Source organism: Cetorhinus maximus, chromosome 25, assembly GCF_964194155.1.
Source record: "Cetorhinus maximus chromosome 25, sCetMax3.hap1.1, whole genome shotgun sequence".
Lineage (NCBI taxonomy): Eukaryota > Metazoa > Chordata > Chondrichthyes > Lamniformes > Cetorhinidae > Cetorhinus > Cetorhinus maximus.
The window spans coordinates 8,050,732-8,071,730 of NC_135903.1; the positions used below are offsets into that span (position 1 = coordinate 8,050,732).

Here is a 20,999-nt window from a genome sequence, read left to right on the forward strand (position 1 = left end):
CTTGGGAACATAAAGAAGAGAGAAGAAAACAACTTGACACTAATGAGATTGTTTTCTTGTGATGGTTGTTTGAAATGATGAGAATGGACAATGTCAGGAACCAGCACATCAGGGGGTCAGTGAAGATTGTGGAAACATTAATGAGAGTAGCTGAGAAGAGATTGAAATGGTATGGTCATCTGTTGTGCAGGGAAAGAGAACATGGAGATGAGTGTTGGAGATGGGATTGCCAGGAAGAAGGAGAAAAGGAAGGCCAAAGACCAGATGGAAAGATGCGGTGGCGAGAGACTTAAGCACAGCGGGATTAGAAGAGAAATGGGTGACTGACAGGAGGAGATGGAGAATGGTGATCAACTAGCATTGTGGCAACTGCAAGTAAAATAGGAGAAGCCAAAAGAAGAAGAATTTGCAACAGGGTTACATTCAACAGAATTATTTTCACTCTGAACCCATTCTGAGTGGTGGCATTGGTGTCACGTCATGTGCTGGTGGATGGCAATGTGATACAAAAAGACGATGTGTGCACTCCCTGGTCTTGTGATAGTTAATTGAGAGAGTAGCACCTTAAGGTTGTCAAAGGTATGGATTGAGGAAACACTCAGCACTTTTGCATGTTATGTGAAACCTGTAATGGTTGCATGACCTCTATTTTTCTTGGATGGCGCAACTGCTTATTTTTATCCTTCTGCTTCTTTTTGATATCTGCCATAGTGTGGGCTACAGGTAATGAAATGCTCCTCCAAAATAACTGCAGCAAGATCCCTGAACATCATTTTCTGAAGGACACTCGTTCTTTGCTCCAGTGTGACTCTCCCGTTTATATCATGGCTATTCTGATTGCACTAACTTAAGGGCAAGCGATTTTCCCCAGGCAATCGCAACAGAGAGAACAAATGAACTGACTTCTGTTTGGGCCAAATTAATCGACAGTTCAATCTGTGATAAAATGCTGGAAATACTCAGGCCTAGAAGCTTCTCTGGAGAGACAAAAACAACGTGCTGGACTTTCCTGCAGGTTTTGGACCCTGATGTCAGGATCAAATGTGGACCCCGAGTCCATACTAGCCGACAGCAAGATTAACTCAGTGATCTTCTGTGAAGTGGCCTCCTAATTGGCCACCCCCAAGCTCACTGTCCAGTTAAGGATGGCGGATGGGCTCGCAATGCTGAAGGCCCAGTCAGAGGGTTGGCAGCTTTGGAGCCTTGATAGACCCACCAGGAGAAGTGAGCGTTGCTGAGGCAGGCTGGGGGTCTGCGAGGGTGCCCCAACTTGGAGGTACCATCTGAAGAATTAAATATCCCACAAAATAAACTGTGGCCACACTTGCCAGGCCATCATTGCAGAGGGGTAGCCCTTCCACAGGCCGTGGCTGTAACCTTCACAGCTCAGCAGATTCATGCTGGGCTGCTGTGAAGGACGCACTCCTGGCTCTCCTGGCCTGCCGCCGGGAGGCTGTCAGGCTTCCAGTTATGGGCTGCAGCCACATCGGGGGCCCCTCTGCTGTCTGGAAAATCCAGATGACAACAATTAGCACTTTAATTGGCCATCCTCCAGCGGGCAGGTAGCTTCCAAATCCCCTCCCACCCCCAGAAGCTACCTCTCTGAAAGTAGGCCGGCGGCAGAATGGCACCCTGACTGGTAATGTGACATTGCTGCCCCCCTGCTTCTGTGATGAAGTCTAGCCCTGTGTTTCAGGATGATGACCTTTCATCGGAATTAGGGAAAGTTAGAAATGGAACCTGTTTTAAGCAAGTGAAAGCGGGGAGAGTGGAGAAAAAGAATAAAAGTGAAGGTCTGTGATAGGCTGGAAGACAGGGTAGATTAAATGACAAAAGAGATTAATCCAGGAGTTGGGTCGAAGGTGGATGTTTAGATTGCCTTTTGGTGAAGACCACCTCTCAGTGTGGTTGGCTTAATGCAAGGGGGTCCAAGGGTTTTGTCCGCATGCTGCCTGCATAGGATGTTTAAATCCATTTACCCCCTTTAATTTTGCATTTTTCTTTCACTTCACTCTTAGCATGTCGGCATTGCTGGGACAGCCAGAATTTACTGCCCTACTCCTAATGCCCTGAGAAGGTGGTGATGACCCCCCCCTTGAGCTGCTACAGTCTGTGTGGTATTCTTTGTAGTGATCTGGTGCAATTGAGGTGACTTGCTTGATAGTTTCAGAGGATAACTAAGATCCACACTGGTGAGGCCAGCCTGGCAAGGCTCTTTCCATGAAGGATATTAGCGAACTTGTTGGGTTTTAAAAACAATCTGATAACTTTTTGGTAATTTTTTTTTTCTGATACAAATGATGTTTTTTTTATAAATTTCTGAATTTTTATATCACACCCAAATGGGAAAGATTCAGAAGGTTAGACAGACAATTGTTTCCACTTGTTGGGGAACCCAAAGCTAGAGGGTCATAAAAAATATGATAGTCACTAATAAATCCACTAGAGAATTTGGGAGAAACTTCATTACTCAGAGAGTGCTTAAAATGTGGGACTCACTGCTGCACTGAGAAGCTGAGGCAAATAGCACAGATGGATTTAAGGGGAAGCTAAAAAAGCATAAGGGAGAAAGGAACAGAAGAATATGCTGATAGGGTTAGTGAAGTAGAGAGGGAGGATAAACACTGCTCTAAATTAGTCACGCCAAATAGGCTGTTGCTGTGGTGTAAATTCTATGTAACATCTTAGTGATCTGATTTAGGATACCCCGATCAATGAGCAACAGTGCTAAGAGCCACCCTTTCCAAACCTGTATGCTCACAAAATTCAAGAATTAGCATATTAATTTTTTAAAAATGTAAATGCACTGCAGGAATTCACCAAGGCTCCTTTGACAACACCTTTTAAACCCACTACCACCTAGAAGGACAAGGGCAGATGGGAACACCACCATCTAGAAGCTCCCCTCCAAGCCACTCACCTTGACTTGGAAATATATCGCCTGTCACTGGGTCAAAATCCTGGAACTCCCTCCCTAATGGCACTGTGGGTGTACCTACACCACATGGACTGTAGCGGTTCAAGAAGGCAGCTCACCACCACCTTCTCAAGGGCAACTAGGGATGGGCAATAAATGCTGGCCCAGCCAGCGAAGCCCACATCCCGTGAATGAACTTAAAAAAAAATATAGGATTCCTTTGTGGACTGATGCCCAAGGCCACGGTTTAGAAACTTCTGAACTAATGGATAAAGTTTTCACTTGGTGTGGAACCCTAACCATACAGACTGGGAGGTTTCATGTTTGATTCTCATCTGGCACTGAGTTTGTTGCTCCTGTTCTGCAGTTGACTTGGTGCGATCCTATATCCCTCTATATCAGTGGAAATTGGAAGGGGGGCGGGGGGGTGAAAAATCAGTTTGTGTTCTTGTTTCTGGTGGGGTCATGCGGTTTGTGTTAGACAGTGGAATCCTGCTGATGGTAGGAATCTGCTTCGTTGGAGTGATCTGGGCATTCTCCTTCACGATCAACTATTCTTTTGATGTCTAGGTCCACATGTGACTGGTCATTTAAATCAGCTGCAAGGGCTACTGCAGTTGCTGCTCGGTGATTTGTATCTCAGCATCTGTCACTGTGGAGAAAGTTGTATGGGTGAGAGGGGATGAATGCCACTTGGGCAGAAGCTCTTAGCACCAAATTTGGCAACTGCTGAACAAATGCTGCTAGAAAAAATGGCACAGTCTGGGAGCAGAACAGGAAAAGCTGCCTGAAATAAATGGCCTTGGTGATCAGCCTTTTTTCCAGTCCAGATTCAGGTCCAGTTCAGGTTCAGATAAACGGCTGTGTCATCCAAGCTGGACATAGCTTCAAGTGAAAAAACAAAAACAAAAATACCTGGAAAACTCAGAAGGTCTGGCAGCATCTACGGAGAGGAACACAGTTAATGTTTCGAGTCCGAATGACCCTTCAACAGAACTAAGTAAAAATAGAAGAGAGGTGAAATAAGAGCTAGTTTAAGGGGGGGTGGGACAAGTAGAGCTGGATAGAGGGCCAGTGATAGGTTCAAGTGAGCCTTTCTTTAGAAATCAGTCTGAGTCCCTGTATACTCAAAATGTAGAATTTCACAGCAGAAGTAACTTGTTATGGACATACTATGTTGGTGTAGTGCTACATCCCAGTGTGGTCATTATTCTCAACTTGTTGTTCATGATCAACCCTCCCTCCACAATCCTCACCCCCAGGCTGACAGTCCATTTGCACGTAAGGAGAGAGAGAGAGAGGGAGACACAGCATTGGTGGGGGTGGGAGAAATATGGGAAAAGCAGGACACACTGGCTCCAGTCGATTCAAATTTCTCTGCTCCGGGGATCTGTCTGATCACCGTGGCTCCCAGGAAATACAAATCTATTGATCTCAACAAAGTGAAGAGCTTCAAGTCCCTCCGATACTCTCTGCCTGTCATACAGACTGCAGGAGACTTGGTGTTATCAGGTATTGCTATCTGCGTCAGCCCTGTGTATTGGATGGCAGCAAAATTTAAAACCCAGCTTTAAATACATTTTGAATGCAGGGCAAAGACTTTGCTGTTGTAATACAGTCATAATTTCTTCTGCTTTAAAAGTTTTTAATATTAATAATTGAGGTGTGGGGAACCAGGGTCGCAGAGCTGTGATGTGTAGTTAGACTTTAGCAACAAGTGTTTTCATGTGAAATGGATTAGTTTTTGAAATGAAATGCAGCTGTGGCTAAAGTTGAAGGAGAATCCAGCCACAGTGAGCTGAAGGGTCAGAAAAATAGCCCCAAATATCGGAGGCTTACTTTTAATATTTAGTGTGTGAACACATCCTTCTGCTCCGACGCCTTATCATCTTATTATGGTTATGAGAAAGGGAGATCACAATTTTTTTTTTTGATTTTGTAAGTATTACTAAATGTTTTTATGCATCATTCCTTTCTCAGTGATACTATGCATTGCAGTGCATTGTTGCTCACATTATTACACCACCACTGAAACAAAATTTCGCAATGATCTATGGACATTAAGTGTTTAAGGGCTCACCTGAAGAACCCACTTAGATGAGATACAAGAAAACTGTGAGCATCCACGAAATAATACTCCAGATCCTTGGAGGGAGGGGGCTAAAATAGTGAGATTGGTCTTGATATTGCATTATATACTGTTTTTTTGCTTTCTGTCCAAATTTCAAGAGTACTGTTTCATGTATCCTGACTGCTTCCCATCCCCCTCTCAGCTGGTTACACTTCAGCTTTTTCTCCCATACTTTTCTCTGTGGGTCATAACTACCTCTATTGAGGCAGTCTACAATAAAACCATTGCCTGAGCCAGCTGCTATGGCTGTTTTCTAGAGGAACTATACGACAACTGTCTTGATTTTCTTTTAAAAACAAAAAACTACTGCGGATGCTGGAAATCCAAAACAAAAACAGAATTACCTGGAAAAACTCAGCAGGTCTGGCAGCATCGGTGAAGAAGAAAAGAGTCGACGTTTTGAGTCCTCACGACCCTTCAACAGAAGTTCTGTTGAAGGGTCGTGAGGACTCGAAACATCGACTCTTTTCTTCTCCAGCGATGCTGCCAGACCTGCTGAGTTTTTCCAGGTAATTCTGTTTTAATTTTCTTTTACATCTCCTTGTGGGGAAAGTAGTTTTCTCATTCGATGCCTTGTCATACGTGTGGTTAAGGTCAACAGAATGCAGTATCTAACCTACTTCCAGCTTGTCAACTACCTTGGTAACTCCACATGACTCTAAGCTGTCCATGGAATTTGGTTCAATTGAAAGAAGGAAGTGAGATTGGAAAAGCTGGTTGTTCCTCTTAGAGCAAAAAAGGTTAAGAAGTGATTTGATACAGGCTTTTAAAATCATGAAGGCTTTAGTCAGAGTAACTAAAGAGAGTTTTTATTTCAGATTTCCAGCATCCCCAGTATTTTACTTTTGTTTTAGTAGCTAAAGAGAAATTATTTCCAATGGCTGAAGGGTCGATAATCACAGAGCATGGATTTAAAGTAATTGGCAAAAAAAAAAAGAGGTGACCTGAGCGAAAACTTTTTTTAACCCAAGGAGTTTTTGGGATTTGGAATGCACTGCTTGATAATGAGGTAGATACAGACTCATTGGTAGCCTTCACAAGGCAATTGGATAAATACTTGTAGGAGAGGAAGCCACAGGAATATGGGCAAAGAGTGGGAGACTAGGACTAACTGTATTGCTCTACGGAAGGGCTGGGGCAGGCTCGATGGGCTAAATGGCCTCTTTCCCTCCTAATCTATGATTCTATTTTCCGGAAGGTTTTGCTTTACATCTTTACAACTTCAAGCTGGCTGCAAGATGTCATGCCTTCCAGAAGTGAGACAAACCAGGCAGATTCTACCCAATAACACCACCAGCGCAACAACAACTTGCATTTACATAGCACCTTTTAATGTAGTAAAATATTCCAAGGACTTCACAGCAACAAAATTTGGCACTGAGCCACTAAAGGAAATATCAGGGCCGGTGACCAGAAGCTTGGCCAAAGGAGTAGGCTTTAATGAGTAGCTTAAAGGAGGAGAGGGGCAGAGAAGTTTCGGGAGTGAACTCCAGAATTAGGGCCTAAGCAGCTGAAAGCATGGCTGCCAATGCTGGAGTGCTTAAAACTGAAGATGCACGCAAAGCCAGAATAGGAGGAGCACAGAGATGTCAGGGATGGAGGATGGGGGGGGTGGGGGAACTGCAGCGATTACGGAGGGGAAAGGCCATGAAGGGATTTGAAACAAAGATGAGAAGTTTTAAATTGAAGTGTTGTTGGACCAGGAGCCAATATAGGTCAGGAAGTACAGGAGTGATGGGTGAACAGAATGTGATTTGAGTTAAGATATGTGCAGCAGCATTTTGGATGAGTTCAAGTTGGTGGAGGGTGTAAGTTGGGAGAGCATTGTAACACAATGCTACAAACTGAATTTGTCCACAATACAGCTATGCATGGTTCTGTTTATAAGCTATCAAAATTCACTGCATTATAAAATGTACAATGAGCTGCATTAGTTTATTTGTTTTCTGTAAAATTGATCTCAGGAGACTTATGTAAAAGTGGTTGTTTTTTTTTGGCAATTCTCCGCAGGGACTAAAGTGCGGTGACTAATGACCTCATCATCCTCAAAGCCATAGGACTATAGAATCCAGGGAAAGATTACAAACGGGGTGATTTACAGTGTATCAGAGGGAGAATCTTTGATTTTGGACTCATATTCAAATCCAACTTGGATTGCATGTCTATTTGGCCTGAATGCCTGTTTTTCTGAATGCCTGTTTTTATGTAACTGATTGAGGTATGCCTGTTGAGCTTGTCAGAGGTCACTTTTACCCAGTGAGCTGTCAGAATTAATTTGCTTGTTTTTTTTACACACCCCTTCCCACTTCAAGCATTTAACACATTGGTGTGATTATGCATAGAGTCATGTTAAAAACTTCAGCTTTTCTGACTTTCACCTGGCTTTCAACTTGCTTAAAATAGGGCTTTTAGAGCTGGGCTTAAGCCAATTGTAGCCTCCTTTTTTTTAATAATGAGCAGAAAATGTTTGAAACACTGAGCAGGTCAGGCTACATCTGTGCAGAGGGCAGAAACATTGGGATTTTGACAGTGAAACTTTTGTCAAAATGCTGTTTTTTTTTAAAAAAAAAAGAAAAAGTTTCTCCCACCTTCAGATCAGATCTTTGTCAGGTGGAAAATGAGAAATAGTAAAAAAAGAGATTAAAGGTTTGTCTATTTAAGATAAATCAATAGAGAACGGTCATATTAGGTGAGGAATAAAGTAATTAAAGTTGAAAATGGAAGAATGAGGGGGAACAAAGAGCTGACGATGAGCAGAATTAGTTTTTGCTTCAAATTATTGTTTAAATATTTAGAGCTAATGTTATGAAAAATGTTTAGAGTTAATATTGCAATTATGAAGCTGCTGCTGCCACTTGAGTAGATTTATTACTGTAATAAAAACAAAATGCTGGAAGCATTCAGCAGGTCAAGACAGTGTTAGTACAAAGAGAGAAGCAGAGTTTCTGCAGTTATTAGGCGCATTTCACAACCTCTGGATATCCCAATATGATTTACAGCCAATTAAGTACTTTTGAAGTCGTCACTGTTATGATGTAGGAAATGTGGCTGCCAAAATTGTGCTCAGCAAGCTCCCACAAATGGCAATGAGATAGTGAGCAGATAATCTGTTTTTATGATGTTGACAGACAAATATTGGCAGGGACACCTGAGAGGGCACGCTGGACCTCGCTTTAATGGCTGACCTGAAAGACAGCCTCTCCAAAGTACAGCACTCCCTCAGTCCTGCCATGGAGTGTCTGCCTCTATTTTGTGGCCAAGCTCCTGGAGTGGGATTTAAACCAATAACCTTCTAACTCAGACAAGAATGCCACCCAACGAGCCACAGATGTCAAAACCCACATGAGATGGGAGAAATTGGTTTTGGGCAGGGGGTGGAGATAGAGGCATGGTCGAAGAAAGTGGTTATCATGATTACAATATTGCCTTTCACTGGTATCCGCATGGAGCTCTTAAAATTTGCCAATTGTGTAAAAAGTTAAATGACTGCCTTCAAAATCATGAAGCAGCTCAGAGAAAACAAGCCTTTCAGAGCTCCAGCCTCTATCCATGCACTGCTGGTGGAAAGTGTTCATCTGAGGTTGTATTGTGAGAGCATCATTGGATACGGCTGTCACTCCCGCAGCAGTGGAATAGCCTGCAGACGTTTCCTGTCTGTAACCGCATGATGATGAATTATGCAAACTACTGGAAGGTGCCAGGCACATTTTTAGAAGAGTGCCCAGTGAGGAAGTTGAGGAATGGAGAAAAATAAACAAAAATTTAATAACAACCATTGTAACCTTGGACCATTGATACTAATTCTGGGGAACTCTCTGTCTTAATTGGAACTGTGAGCAATCTTCCGGTTTGACTAAACAGTTGCACTATCTGGCTACTACTATTGGTGTGTTCAGTAACTAGGAAGGTTTTGACTAACTCCATTAAAAATAGTCAGTGATTGTCGCCTTTAGTTATTGCTCATTTAAACTCCGGAGTTGCATAATCTTTTCCAGAATGGATTTTAACAGTCTCTCTTAGATTAGGAGCACAGACCAGGATGGATGGAGGTCCATCCAATGCTGACTCAGCTGATCTGGTGCCTGTCTCAAGTGCAGTGCTTTAACAGCACCCAGACTACATCAACAGTAACTTGCATTTATATAGTGACTCTAATATAGTAAAATGTCCCAAGGCGTTTCACAGGAGCATTATCAAACAAACTTTGACAGCAAGCCACATAAGGAGCTACTAGGAGGAGATGACCAAAAAAGTTTGGTCCAAAAGATAGGTTTTAAGGCAAATCTTCAAGGAGGAGAAGTGGAAGGGCTGTGGAGAGGTTTAAGAAGTGAATCCCAGAGCGTAAGGCCCAGTCATCTGAAAGCATGGCCTCAATGGTGAAATGATTAAAACTGTGCAAGAGGTCAGAATTTGAGGAGTGCAAATACCTCAGAGGGTTGAAAGGCTGGAAGAGATACAAGAAAGGGAAGGGTGAGGCTATGGAAATTTTGAAAACAAAGGGAAGGATCATTCACTGTTAATTCTTGTTCAGTGGGCGCTGCATGTCCTGTGTTGTCATTGGATGAGAAGGGATCTGCTTGCTTTGTGGTAAGCCTGCCAATGCTCGCTGTGTAGATTCACCTGTGGAAAATAATGACCACTTGTGTGAGATATAGGAGGGGTGCAGTAATTGTGCCATAGTCCAAGTTGGCATCATCAGGGGTGGGGGGTGGGGTGTGAAATCCCATGTTATAATTGAACACTACACTAGTGACTCTGTCATATCCATTCTTTCACCATAAGAATAGCCATTTATGAGCCTCTTATGGTTGTGATGCTTGTGAAATCCTGTATTGCAGCATGTGATAGTTTAGATCTTTTAGATAATTGTTTCATGAACCTCTTGTTTGATCAGTTCTCCTGATTGGAGTTTGTTTGTGCAAGGGAGGATAGACAAACCCTGTTGTTTAGTTAAAGATATTTGACCAGTATTGTGGCAAATCACCTTTATTGACATTCCGAAGTTCACCTGTTTTTTGTATATTGTATGTGTCTATACACAAGCGTACTTCATTAAAACGTATTCCCTCAGGGATCCACAGAAAAGATTGTTAAATCGCTATGGCTGGATTTGCTAACATGCTGCATCAGAAAAATAAAAAAATGATCAATTTGAATTAAATATTTTATGATAAACACTAAACAGTGTACACTGCTTCATATTATTTGTGCCTTTCTCAATTATGTTTCTATCTTTTTAACACGTTCAAAAATATAGCATCGTCCATGACCTCAGGATAACCCAAAGCTCTTTGGAGCCAATGAAGTACTTGTTAAAGTCACTGTTGTAATATAACATAGAAAATGTGACAGCTAGATCCAGCTTTGTATGTTATAAATATCACTTGGACTGATCCGTCAGCCATACCGAGCCACCTCCTGTTAACTCCAATCTTTCGCTGCCTACAGCCTTTAATTTTAAGTCATGCCACCACTTGGGCTATCCAGCTATTCATTTGAACAGGCAAAACTTTTGGCATTTACGCATAAAACATTGCAGGAATGTTACTCTTTCTCGCTAGTTTCAGCTAACGATTGACTCCTTCCCCAAATCTTTCTGAGTTGCAGCACGGCCTTGTTTTCTCTGGATTGATATCTCGCCTTCGGCGACAGCAGACATAATTTTTTGTTCCCTTTCGACCCACACATTTCCAGCAGTGCTGTTTGCTAAGCCAAATTCTTTGCAGATTGTGACTTGCAATTTTCAGTTTTGGTCCAAATAATCGATGATTTGAGGATTTGCTTTAGGAGGAAAAAAAGCATCCCTTGCTTGCCATCTCCCCGCACATTGCCTGGTTTCTCATTGGTGTTGCCTCATTTCAGTTTGCATGGTGGCCACTTTATCATACAAAATAATACATACATCATGCGGGATTCAAACTACAATAGGTTATCTTTCAACCAGTCTCAGCTGGATTTCCAGTGTTGTATCCAGGTCATTCACGCTTCAGTGTTCTTTGTGGTGGGGCTGATCTCCAATAGAAAAAGTCAAGTGTTGCCATTGGGATTTTTTTAAACAGGGGTGTTCACTAGATTCCTGGTTCATTATAGTGAAATTGATCTGTATTTATCTCTATGTAGCATCAATGATACAAACTAACACTAGCCTTTATGCAGTGTACAACTTTAAATCTCCAAGTTGATAATAGATAGTGCTGATGGTAGCCATTCTGATGGTTATCTGAGGTACAGAGGGATCTAGGTGTTCTAGTGCATGTGTCATAAAAAGTTAGGACAGCAAATAATTAATAAGGCTAATGGAATGCTATCCTTTATCATGAGAAGAATTGAACATAACAGTAAGGATGTTATGCTTCATTACACGGGGCATTGAATGGTGCGAGCAGCTTCGGTCTCCTTTTCAAGGAAGGATGTAAATGCGTTGGAGGCAGTTCAGAGGAGGTTTACTAGATTGATACCTGGAATGAGTGAGTTGTCCTATCAGGATAGGTTGAACAGGCTTGGCTTGTTTCTGCTGGAGTTTAGAAGAGTCGGGGGGCTGACTTGATTGAAGTATATAAGATCCTGAATGGCCTTGACAAGGTGGACGTGGAAAGGATGTTTCCTCTTGCGGGTGAATCCAGATCCAGGGGCATTGATTTTAAAATTAGGGGGCACCCTTTTAGGACAGGGATGAGGAGAAATTTTTTCTCAGGGGGCTGTGCGACTTTGGAACACTCTGCCTCAGAGGCGTTGGAGGCGGGGTCATTGAATATTTTTAAGACAGAGGTAGGTAGATTCTTGTTAGGCAAGGGAATCAAAGGTTATCGCGGGTAGATGAGAATGTGGAATTAGAAATACAAACAGATCAGCCATGATCTTATTGAATGGCAGAGCAGGTTCGAGGGGCCGAATGGCCTACTTCTCTTTCGTATGTTCGTATCATTGGTTTATCAAGTTTTGCATAGAAAGTTATCAGACTGTTTAGTGGTGACTGCTAATTCAAAGGTTTATTAAAGTCTTGAAAGTTGCAGTGAAATTGATGTTCAGTGCACCATTTTGCACAACATTCCTGGGAGCAAATTATTATCTGATCCGGATTAAAGAACGGAATTTGGTCTGAGATTCTAATTGCATTCATCTATGGTTTTACTCATTTAAGATTAGATCAGAAGTAAATGGGAAATTTGTAACTTTGATGTGGAATTTAATTATTTTTCCTGTTTTGCCCCACGTTAGAGTCTTGCATCTTGAAGGTTCACTTGACTGATTCCTGGGATGAAGGGCTTATCCTGTGACGAAAGGTTGAACATGTTGGGCCTGTACCCATTGGAGTTTAGAAGCATGAGAGATGACCTTATTGAAACATATAAGATCCTGAGAGGATTTGATTTGGTGGACACTGGGAAAATGGTTCCTGTTGTGGGGGGGGACTGGAACTAGGGGGCATAGTTTAAAAATAAGAGGCCTCCCTTTTAAGATGGAGATGAGGAAAAGTTTTCTTCTGAGAGTTGTTAGTCTTTGGAATTCTCTTTCCTAGAAAGCAGTGGAGGCTGGGTCATTGAACTTATTGCAGACTGAGTGAGTTAGATTTTTGATAGACAAGAGAGTTGAGGGTTATGGAGGGGATAGACCGGAAAGTGGAGTTGAGACCATAACCAGATCAGCCATGATCTTATTTGAATGGCGCAGAGCAGGCTGAAATGGCCAAATGGCCTACTCCTGTTCCTCAGTCCTCTATTCCCATGTTCTACAAATAGCATCCTCGATTATTCGAGGATTGCCAAACCACAGCTTATGCCATGAATTACAATGGAGCAGGGCGAGGAAGCAGGTCCCAAGTCTACCTCAGCTGGAACGGGGATGGAATCCTGTGCTGTTGGCGCTATTCTGAAGCACATGAACCACATACTAGCAGTTTAGCCAACTGAGTTAACCGGTACCCCCCCACCCCCCACCTCCCACTCTAAGTCATGTATACTGTTCCTCATTACACATTGACAAAGGTGAATGACCTGTAATTTTGATGATTTGAAATGTGACACTTGAGAACCAAATATTTAGTATAGCTGCAGTGAATGAATGGTTTATTGCATCCTCCTGTGCCCTCTTGAGTGGGATTCAGTTAAGAATGGAACACGAGACATCCAAACAAGGGCCAAAAGCAAATGAGCGATAATTGTTATGACAGCATTAGAATCAAGGTAGGCCGCTTAACCTCATGAGTCCTACGTTTGCTCAGTTAGGACTGATTATAGTAAAACACTTGTACTGTTTTTTTTCCCTGCCTTTGTAATTGTCTAGTCTCTGCTTCTGAAGACAATTGCTCTGCCTTGGGGTACACATCACAGGGTGCCAGGCACCTGCTTCCCAAGCCATGTTACTCGTGTGCAAGCCTGAGCAGTGAGTGATGGCTAACCTAGCTCAGCCTGATCCTGACCTCCTCTGATGTTCACAGAAACGCAATTTCGACATGGGTGGCTAGACTGAACAGGTTGCCGAGGTTTTTGAATGTAATATCTTTGTTCTGCCTTCCCCACACCACAATCGATTAGATAGTGATCTGGCTAAAATTGATCAAATGTTTAGCAATCAAATTGAGCAATTGTGCTCATTACTGAAGGTGAATTCATCGTCTCCCTGGTTCCGTGTGTGGCAGGTATGCTAATGCAAGGTTTTGCTTGTAGCCTTTGGCATAGTGGCCACACCACCATCCAATGTCTCTCCACTGTTGTCCAGCTGGGTGGACTACACTCACCTGCTTCCATTCTTATCTGTCTAATTCTGGTCAAAGGATGACCTGCAACAGCTTCTCTTCCTGCCCCATTATCTTTGTGGTGATCCCCCAGGAATCTATCCTTGGCCCCTTCCTATTTCCCACCTCGGCAACATCATCCAAAAAACCACTTAGTTTTCATTGTACGCTGACAACACCCAGCTGTATCTCACCACCACCTCCCTCGACTCCTCCACCACCTCTATATCATCAGACCACATGCCTGACATCCAAAACTGGATGAGCAGAAATTTCCTCCAATTAAATATTGAGAAGACCGAAGCTAAACTCTGTTCCCTAGCCAGCAATTCTGTCCGTCTCCCTGGCAATTGTATGAGGCTGAACCAGGCTGTTTGGAATTTTGATAATATACTTGACCTTGAGATGAACTTCTGACCACATATCATGCCATAACTAAGTCCGCCTATTTCCAATTCTATAACATTGCCTGACTGCCCCAGCCTCAGCTCATCTGTTGCTGAAACCATTATCTGTGCTTTTGTTACCTCCTAGACTTGACTAGTCCAGTGCACCGTAGCTGGCCTCCTGCATTCTTCCCTCTCTAAACTTGAGGTCATCCAAAACTGTGCTGCTCATGACCTTGCTTGCAACAAGTCCCATTCACCATCACACCTCTGCTTGCTGATGTACATTGGCTCCTAGTTAAACAATGCCTTGATCTTAAAATGCTCATCTTTTCAAATCCCTCGCCTTGCTCCTATCTATCTCTGTAACCTCCACAAATCTCCAAGTTATCCGCGTTCCTATAATTCTGACCTCTGAGCATCCCCAGTTTTAATTGCTCTACCATTGGTGGCCATGCCTTCAGTTGCCTAGCCCTTAAGCTCTAGAATAACCCCCCCACCCCAAAACCCCTTCACCTTCTCCTTTCCTCCTGTTAACACACTCCTTAGAATCTAGCTCAAGTATTTTGGTCAACTGCCCCAATATCATCTTATGTATCTCAGTGCCAAGTTTTGTTTCATGATGTTTCTGTAAGTGCTTTGGGATGTTTTGTTACATTAAATACTAGTTATTATAACATCCTTTCACTTTGCAGCAATATTGAAATGATAAGTCAGAAAATTCTACCTGAGTTCGTCCGTTGATTTTTTTAAAAGGCAGTGAATATGATTGTCCCACAGTAATTAAAAGCAGTTGTAATTTTGCCCTTTTTTTTTAGCCTAGTTATAGTGATAATTGTAATGCTTACTAATCAATAAGTTATTAGCAATGGATTGAAGGACTGAAGAAACATAATGCTCCCCAGTGACTCAGTTGAGTAGCTAAACCATACAGATCACATTCGACCCTCAGTCTTTGCTGTACTAATTCAACCTGGCTAGGACTGCAGTACAAGCGTCACAATCGATTCACATGTTCCTGGGTTGTGGACAGGGCCATCGACCAGAATTCTTGTTCTTGATCCCTGCCAATTGATTTCTGCTGCATACGTAAGTATGTGGACGTTGGGCAATGACAGGGCTCTCCTCTGCTGCTATGCTTCCCACCTCTGACTGTCTGCTTGCACATGAATAAGAAGTAGAGTGTGTGTGTGTGTGTGTGTGTGTGTGTGTGGGGGGGGGGGGGGGGGGGGGGGGTTCCAGATGGTGCCCTGTATCTGGAAACTATACCCAAGCAGAGCGTCAAGGATTTCTGGAGGAATGGAGAGAGAGAAGTGACAGAGAAAGGAGGAAAAGATCCTCTTTTTCTTTGAAAAAGGATAAAAGTAGCTTGCATGGTAGAAATTTGGAGCAATTTATAAGTACAGAATTCCACATATGCAGTGTCACAAAGTATGAAAATTCTGCCGAGCACAATCATATCATGGCTATTTTTCTAACCTCCTGATAATGTTTGGAAAAAAGGCAGAAAATCATAGCAACACCCACATTTCCGATGACCTAAAATATTAGCTCTGTTTTTCTCTCTCCATAGATCTTCCTAACCTGAGGATTTGCAGCATTTTTCTGATTTTTATTTCTGATTTCCAGCATCCACAGTATTTTGCTTTTGATTAGAATATTTTCAGTCCAATTTCAGGTGGTAGGTGCAGTACCGGTTTTCTGCCACTAGATATCTCTGCATTTTGTAAAATACTGGCAGCATTTATGTTAAATTTCTATACCATAGCTGGCTTCTTTCAAAAAAAGGTGTTTATATCATGTTGGACAGGGCTAGATTTTGTGAGGTAGGATTCTGTTGCAAGCAAATTCCTTTACACTAATGTTTTTATCAATGGAAAAACGTGGGCTTTACTTCCTGAAATGGAGAGGTGCATCTGTAACATTACTTCAAATTAAATTGGACAAGGAGACATGTATTCAAGCTAGTAACAGGTACAATGAGGACTGATTTCAGGATGTTCTTGAGGGGGAGATGATGGCGTAGTGGTAATGTCGCTAGGCTAATAATCCAGAGACCCAGGCTAATGCTCTGAGGACATTTATTATAGATAATAAATCTCGAATATAAAAGCTAGTCTCAGTAATCAATGAAACTATCATTGATTGCCATAAAAACCCATCTTGTTCACTAGTGTCCTACAGGGAAGGAAACCTGCCATCCTTACCCAGCCTGACCCTACGTGTGACTCCAGATCCACAGCAATGTGGTTGACTCTTAACTGCCCTCTGAAATGACCTAGCAAGGTCAGTTCAAGGGCAATTAGGGATGGGCAACAAATGCTGGCCTTGCCAGCGATGCCCACATCCCATGAAAGAATAAAGAAAAAAAACTCAGTGTGATCATTATGTGGAACATACTTCCAGGAAGAGTACGTGAAACAAAAACTCTGGAATCTTTTAAGAAACAATTGGTTGCTGAATGAGTGGAGTTTTTACAACTTTCCAGATTGATAAATGAAGATGGGGAATACCCTCCACAATTACCTCGTGAATGCACAGTTCCCCTAATGTGACCATCTCTTACATCTTTTTCTGATCTCGCCCCTTCGGGCATAAACCTTGCAGGGGTGCCCGGTTTTCTTAGGCAGCAGCACAACCTGGATGTTGGGCAGAACCCCACCCTGGGCTATGATGACCCCTCCCAGCAGCTTGTTGAGCTCCTCGTCATCGCAGGTGGCGAACTGCAGGTGGCGGGGGATGATGTGGGTCGTCTTGTTGTCCCAGGCCGGGTTGCCAGCCAGCTCGAGGATCTCGGCCGTCAGCTACTCAAGGTTGGTGGCCAGGTAGAAGGGGGCTCCGGCCCCAACACGCTCGGCATAGTGACCCTTACGCAGTAGCTGATGGATGCGGCTGACGGGAAACTGGAGACCAGCTCTGGAGGAGCGAGTCTTGACCTTGGAGGCCCTTTGCCTCCGGTATTATCATGACCAGACGTCTTTCTGGGTTAGCTCTCAGAGGGTCGTGTTTTATCTGATCAAATGGAGAGCCTTGTCCCCAATTATCGGATTAGTCCACATTTGGCTCTTAACAAAATTAAAATTAAAAAATCCAAGGCATGGGAATTGGAAGACAAGTGCAACACAGATTACAAGGAAAAAAATTCTGCTGATTTACTCACCACAGGAAGGAGATAAGATACGAATAACGAAAGAAGCTGAGCATTGAGGTTATGACTTGCAAAATTTGGGGTAGTGGAGCATAGGAGCACTGTTAATGGTAATTCCTGTGTAACATTGAGAGTGGTTGCAGAAAGGTAAATTGTCAATACTGGAAATCTAAATTAAAAGCACAGGTCAGCCACTGCCCAAACAGGAAAAGAACAGGTTAAGAGCCTGGCATCAAGCCTTCCTGAGTTTGGGGTAAGGGTCCTATCCAAACATTAACCTGTCTTTTGCAGTTCCAGATACTTAACTGACCAGAGCAGAGGTGGGATATAGTGTGGGTACATTTCCATTGTAAATGGTTGAATACTGAAAGCGTTTAACATTCCACTACGAAAGCACAAATGTAGGACACCCCACCCCACCATGTTATTGGGGCACTTCATTTTGCAGCCTTTTGTATTCAATTGTATGCAAATATACTGTGCAATTCGAATAAAATAATAGTTTATTGTTTTATTTTTGATGGCTTCTAAATGTAGAATGGGTTACTGTCTCAGAAATATGTTTAGCTGCAGTACATATAACACTCGCGATATCCTTGGTATGAACAATGAGGCTGTTGAGAGGAGTGTTGCTTTTGTTGGATCTGATCGATTGCAATGTGGTTTTGATTTCTCCTTGTTAAAGTGTTTTGTCTGTTGCTTCATAATTGGGGACATTGTTACTGATCACAGTTGATGTTCCCAGGGCATAGGTGTGTGTTTATTTTTTTTTCAATTCTTATTGTTTATAGCGATCTTTGTCAAAGCTTCCATCGCAGGAGCTGGATAAAGTAACAATGAACATGGGCTTAGTCCGCCAGGTCAGTTTATAAAATGGCACCTTGCATCTGTGCTTTACCACAATATCCTGTCTGCTGCACTGCATGCACTTCTGTAGGTAATGTGAGGTTTGCTACTAACATGTTGCAAAAAGACAGAACTTTCAAGATACCTAATGACTAATTTCTTAAAGATTATTTTACGTTGAATAGTTTTGTCCAATACGTTAGGCACGAGCCACGTATGGCTAATTAAAAATCCAGATGTGGCTAATTGCATTTCTCATTAGTAAACGAAGAATTAGCAATAGACACCACTTTTGAGCATGTGCTCTTGTCGCTCTTGGTTGCATGGCGTTTGCATGCAAACATTGTTTTTTTGCTGGTAAAATGAAAAGCAGAGTGTATGAGTGCTTTTTAATCACTGACTGTGCTTTACTTCCTTGGTAACTGTTTGTTGGTCCTGTGCTATAATGGTGTATACCATGGGTGGAAACATGGACTTCAGCACAATGGAAATACCAGCAACATTAGAGCCGTCATCTTGGGCAGCTCTCGATCAATCACCAATCACACAATAACGCTCCAGGACAACAGCAGAAAGCAAACCCAGCCAGTCACTGGCAGCCCCAACAGGCAGAAAGAAGTATCTAATCGATGTCCTGCACAGTGAGGCTGAGGCAGAGGAGAGGCGGATCTGGCGTGAGGGCAGGACAGTCCTCTACAGAGGATGGGGCCACCTTTGGGCAGGAAACGAGGGCGGGTCTGGTGCTTCTTGTCATGTGCATCAGCAATCTCAAAAATCACTCCAGTAAAGCCAAAGTAATGTTCGCAACTACTGGGCAAAAAATCTAAAACCAGCACTGAGATGTGGTATGTCTGTTAAAGTCGTGCCCAAATTTTCAGCTTTGAGAAAGGAATCCGGCCAGATGGAAGATGATTGTTATGTATAAAGTCTATCTGTCTGTACCATATGAAAGGCATCTACTAAAATTAGTGGATGTGGCTAAACTGTATCACTTGGTCACTGCGTGGCTAGTCAACATTTCTGTTGGATAACACTATGCTAGAAAAGCCCATTTTGGAGCACTGTAGTCTTAGTGGTAATATTCCTTCGTATTGGAACTGAAACATTGCAAGTTAAGAGGCTCTAATGGGTTAAATTTGTGTTCATCGAGGTGAGGGATACTGGGGCCAGGAAGTGGAGTGATTAATTGTCTACATCAAGCACTTTTTATTTAAAGAGCCTTGCATCTGATTAAAAGCAATGTGGAAGTACTTTACTGTGCTCTGTCCACATCTTTTAATTCCAAGTCTCAGAACTCCCCTTGAACGAATCACTGTGGTACTTTCCTTTTCCTGCAGCATATGTTTTTGTGGCCTTTGATGGAGATCCCCAGTTGCATAACGTTGATACGTGTGCTAAAAGAACTGGACTGAGCCTGAGACTACCTTAACTTGTTTAATTCAGGCCCCTCCCGGACACCACGGCGATGTGCTGCACTAATGTTTCCGTTCCCAGTTCGCTGGAGTGGTGACCTTTTTTATTTATTCAGATACAGAAACTTTGCCTTTGTGGGATAGGACACCAATAAATTGCTTCCCCCCCACCTCCGGTGCTGGCAACCTGCATTTATGTAGCACCTTTAATGCACTAAAATGTCCCAAGGCGCTTCACAGGAGCATTATCAAACAAAATTTGATCTTGAGCCACACAAAACGATATTATGACAGGCGACCAAAACCTTGGTCAGAGAGTAGCTTTCAAGGAGTGAGTTAAAGAGAGGAAGCGAGGTGGAGAAATTAGGATGGGGATTCCAGGGTTTAGGGCTGCTAATGGTGGAGAATTTAAAATCAGGGATGCGCATTTAGCCGCAGTTGGAGGAGTGCAGATATCTCAGTGGATTGTAGGGCCAAAGGGGTGAGGCCATGGAGGCATTTTGAAAACAAGTATTAGAATATTAAAATTGAATCGTCACTGAACAAGGAGCCAACCTAGGTCAGTGAGCACAGTTATGGGGATTAAAGATTAATATCCAGTCTACATAAATAGCAGTGAAGTCTTGAGTTCATGCTAGGAGTCACCTAATCAATTTCTGGTGATAGACTGTCCACCAATATTCATTACAAGCCTACCGACTCCCACAGCTACCTCGACTACAGCTCCTCACACCCTGCTTCCTGTAAGGACTCCATCCCATTCTCTCAGTTCCTTTGCCTCCGTCGCATCTGTTCTGATGATGCCACTTTCCAAAACAGTTCCTCTGACATGTCTTCCTTCTTCCTTAACCGAGGTTTTCCACCCACGGTGGTTGACAGGGCCCTCAACCGTGTCCGGCCCATCTCCCGCGCATCCGCCCTCACACCTTCCTCTCCCTCCCAGAGCCATGATAGGGTCCCCCTTGTCCTCCACTTATCACCCCACCAGCCTCCGCATTCAAAGGATCATCCTCCGCCATTTCCGCCAACTCCAGCATGATGCCACCACCAAACACATCTTCCCTTCACCCCCCCTGGTGGCATTCCGCAGGGATTGTTCCCTCCGGGACACCCTGGTCCACTCCTCCATCACCCCCTACACCTCAAACCCCTCCCAAGGCACCTTCCCATGCAACCGCAGAAGGTGCAACACCTGCCCCTTTACTTCCCCTCTCCTCACCATCCAAGGGCCCGAACACTCCTTTCAAGTGAAGCAGCATTTCACTGGCACGTCCCTCAATTTAATCTACTGCATTCGCTGCTCCCAATGTGGTTTCCTCTACATTGGAGAGACCAAACGCAGACTGGGTGACCGCTTTGCAGAACACCTTCGGTCTGCCCGCAAACATGACCCAGACCTCCCTGTCGCTTGGCATTTCAACACTC

At 43.2% G+C, this 20,999-nt stretch overlaps 1 protein-coding gene across 4 annotated transcripts in view; it reads left to right on the forward strand.

The window, feature by feature from the left end:
* Positions 1 to 20,999, forward strand: part of LOC144667848 (phosphatidylinositol 5-phosphate 4-kinase type-2 beta) — a 96,524-nt gene that overhangs the window by 26,869 nt on the left and 48,656 nt on the right. For 2 of the 4 annotated variants that reach the window (XM_078529369.1, XM_078529370.1), the window contains exon 4: positions 18,108 to 18,176. The exons of the other annotated variants lie outside the window; for them this stretch is intronic. In XM_078529369.1, coding sequence (XP_078385495.1) covers positions 18,108 to 18,176 — 69 coding nt within the window. The remainder of the gene's footprint in view (positions 1 to 18,107; positions 18,177 to 20,999) is intronic. 4 annotated transcript variants of the gene reach the window in all.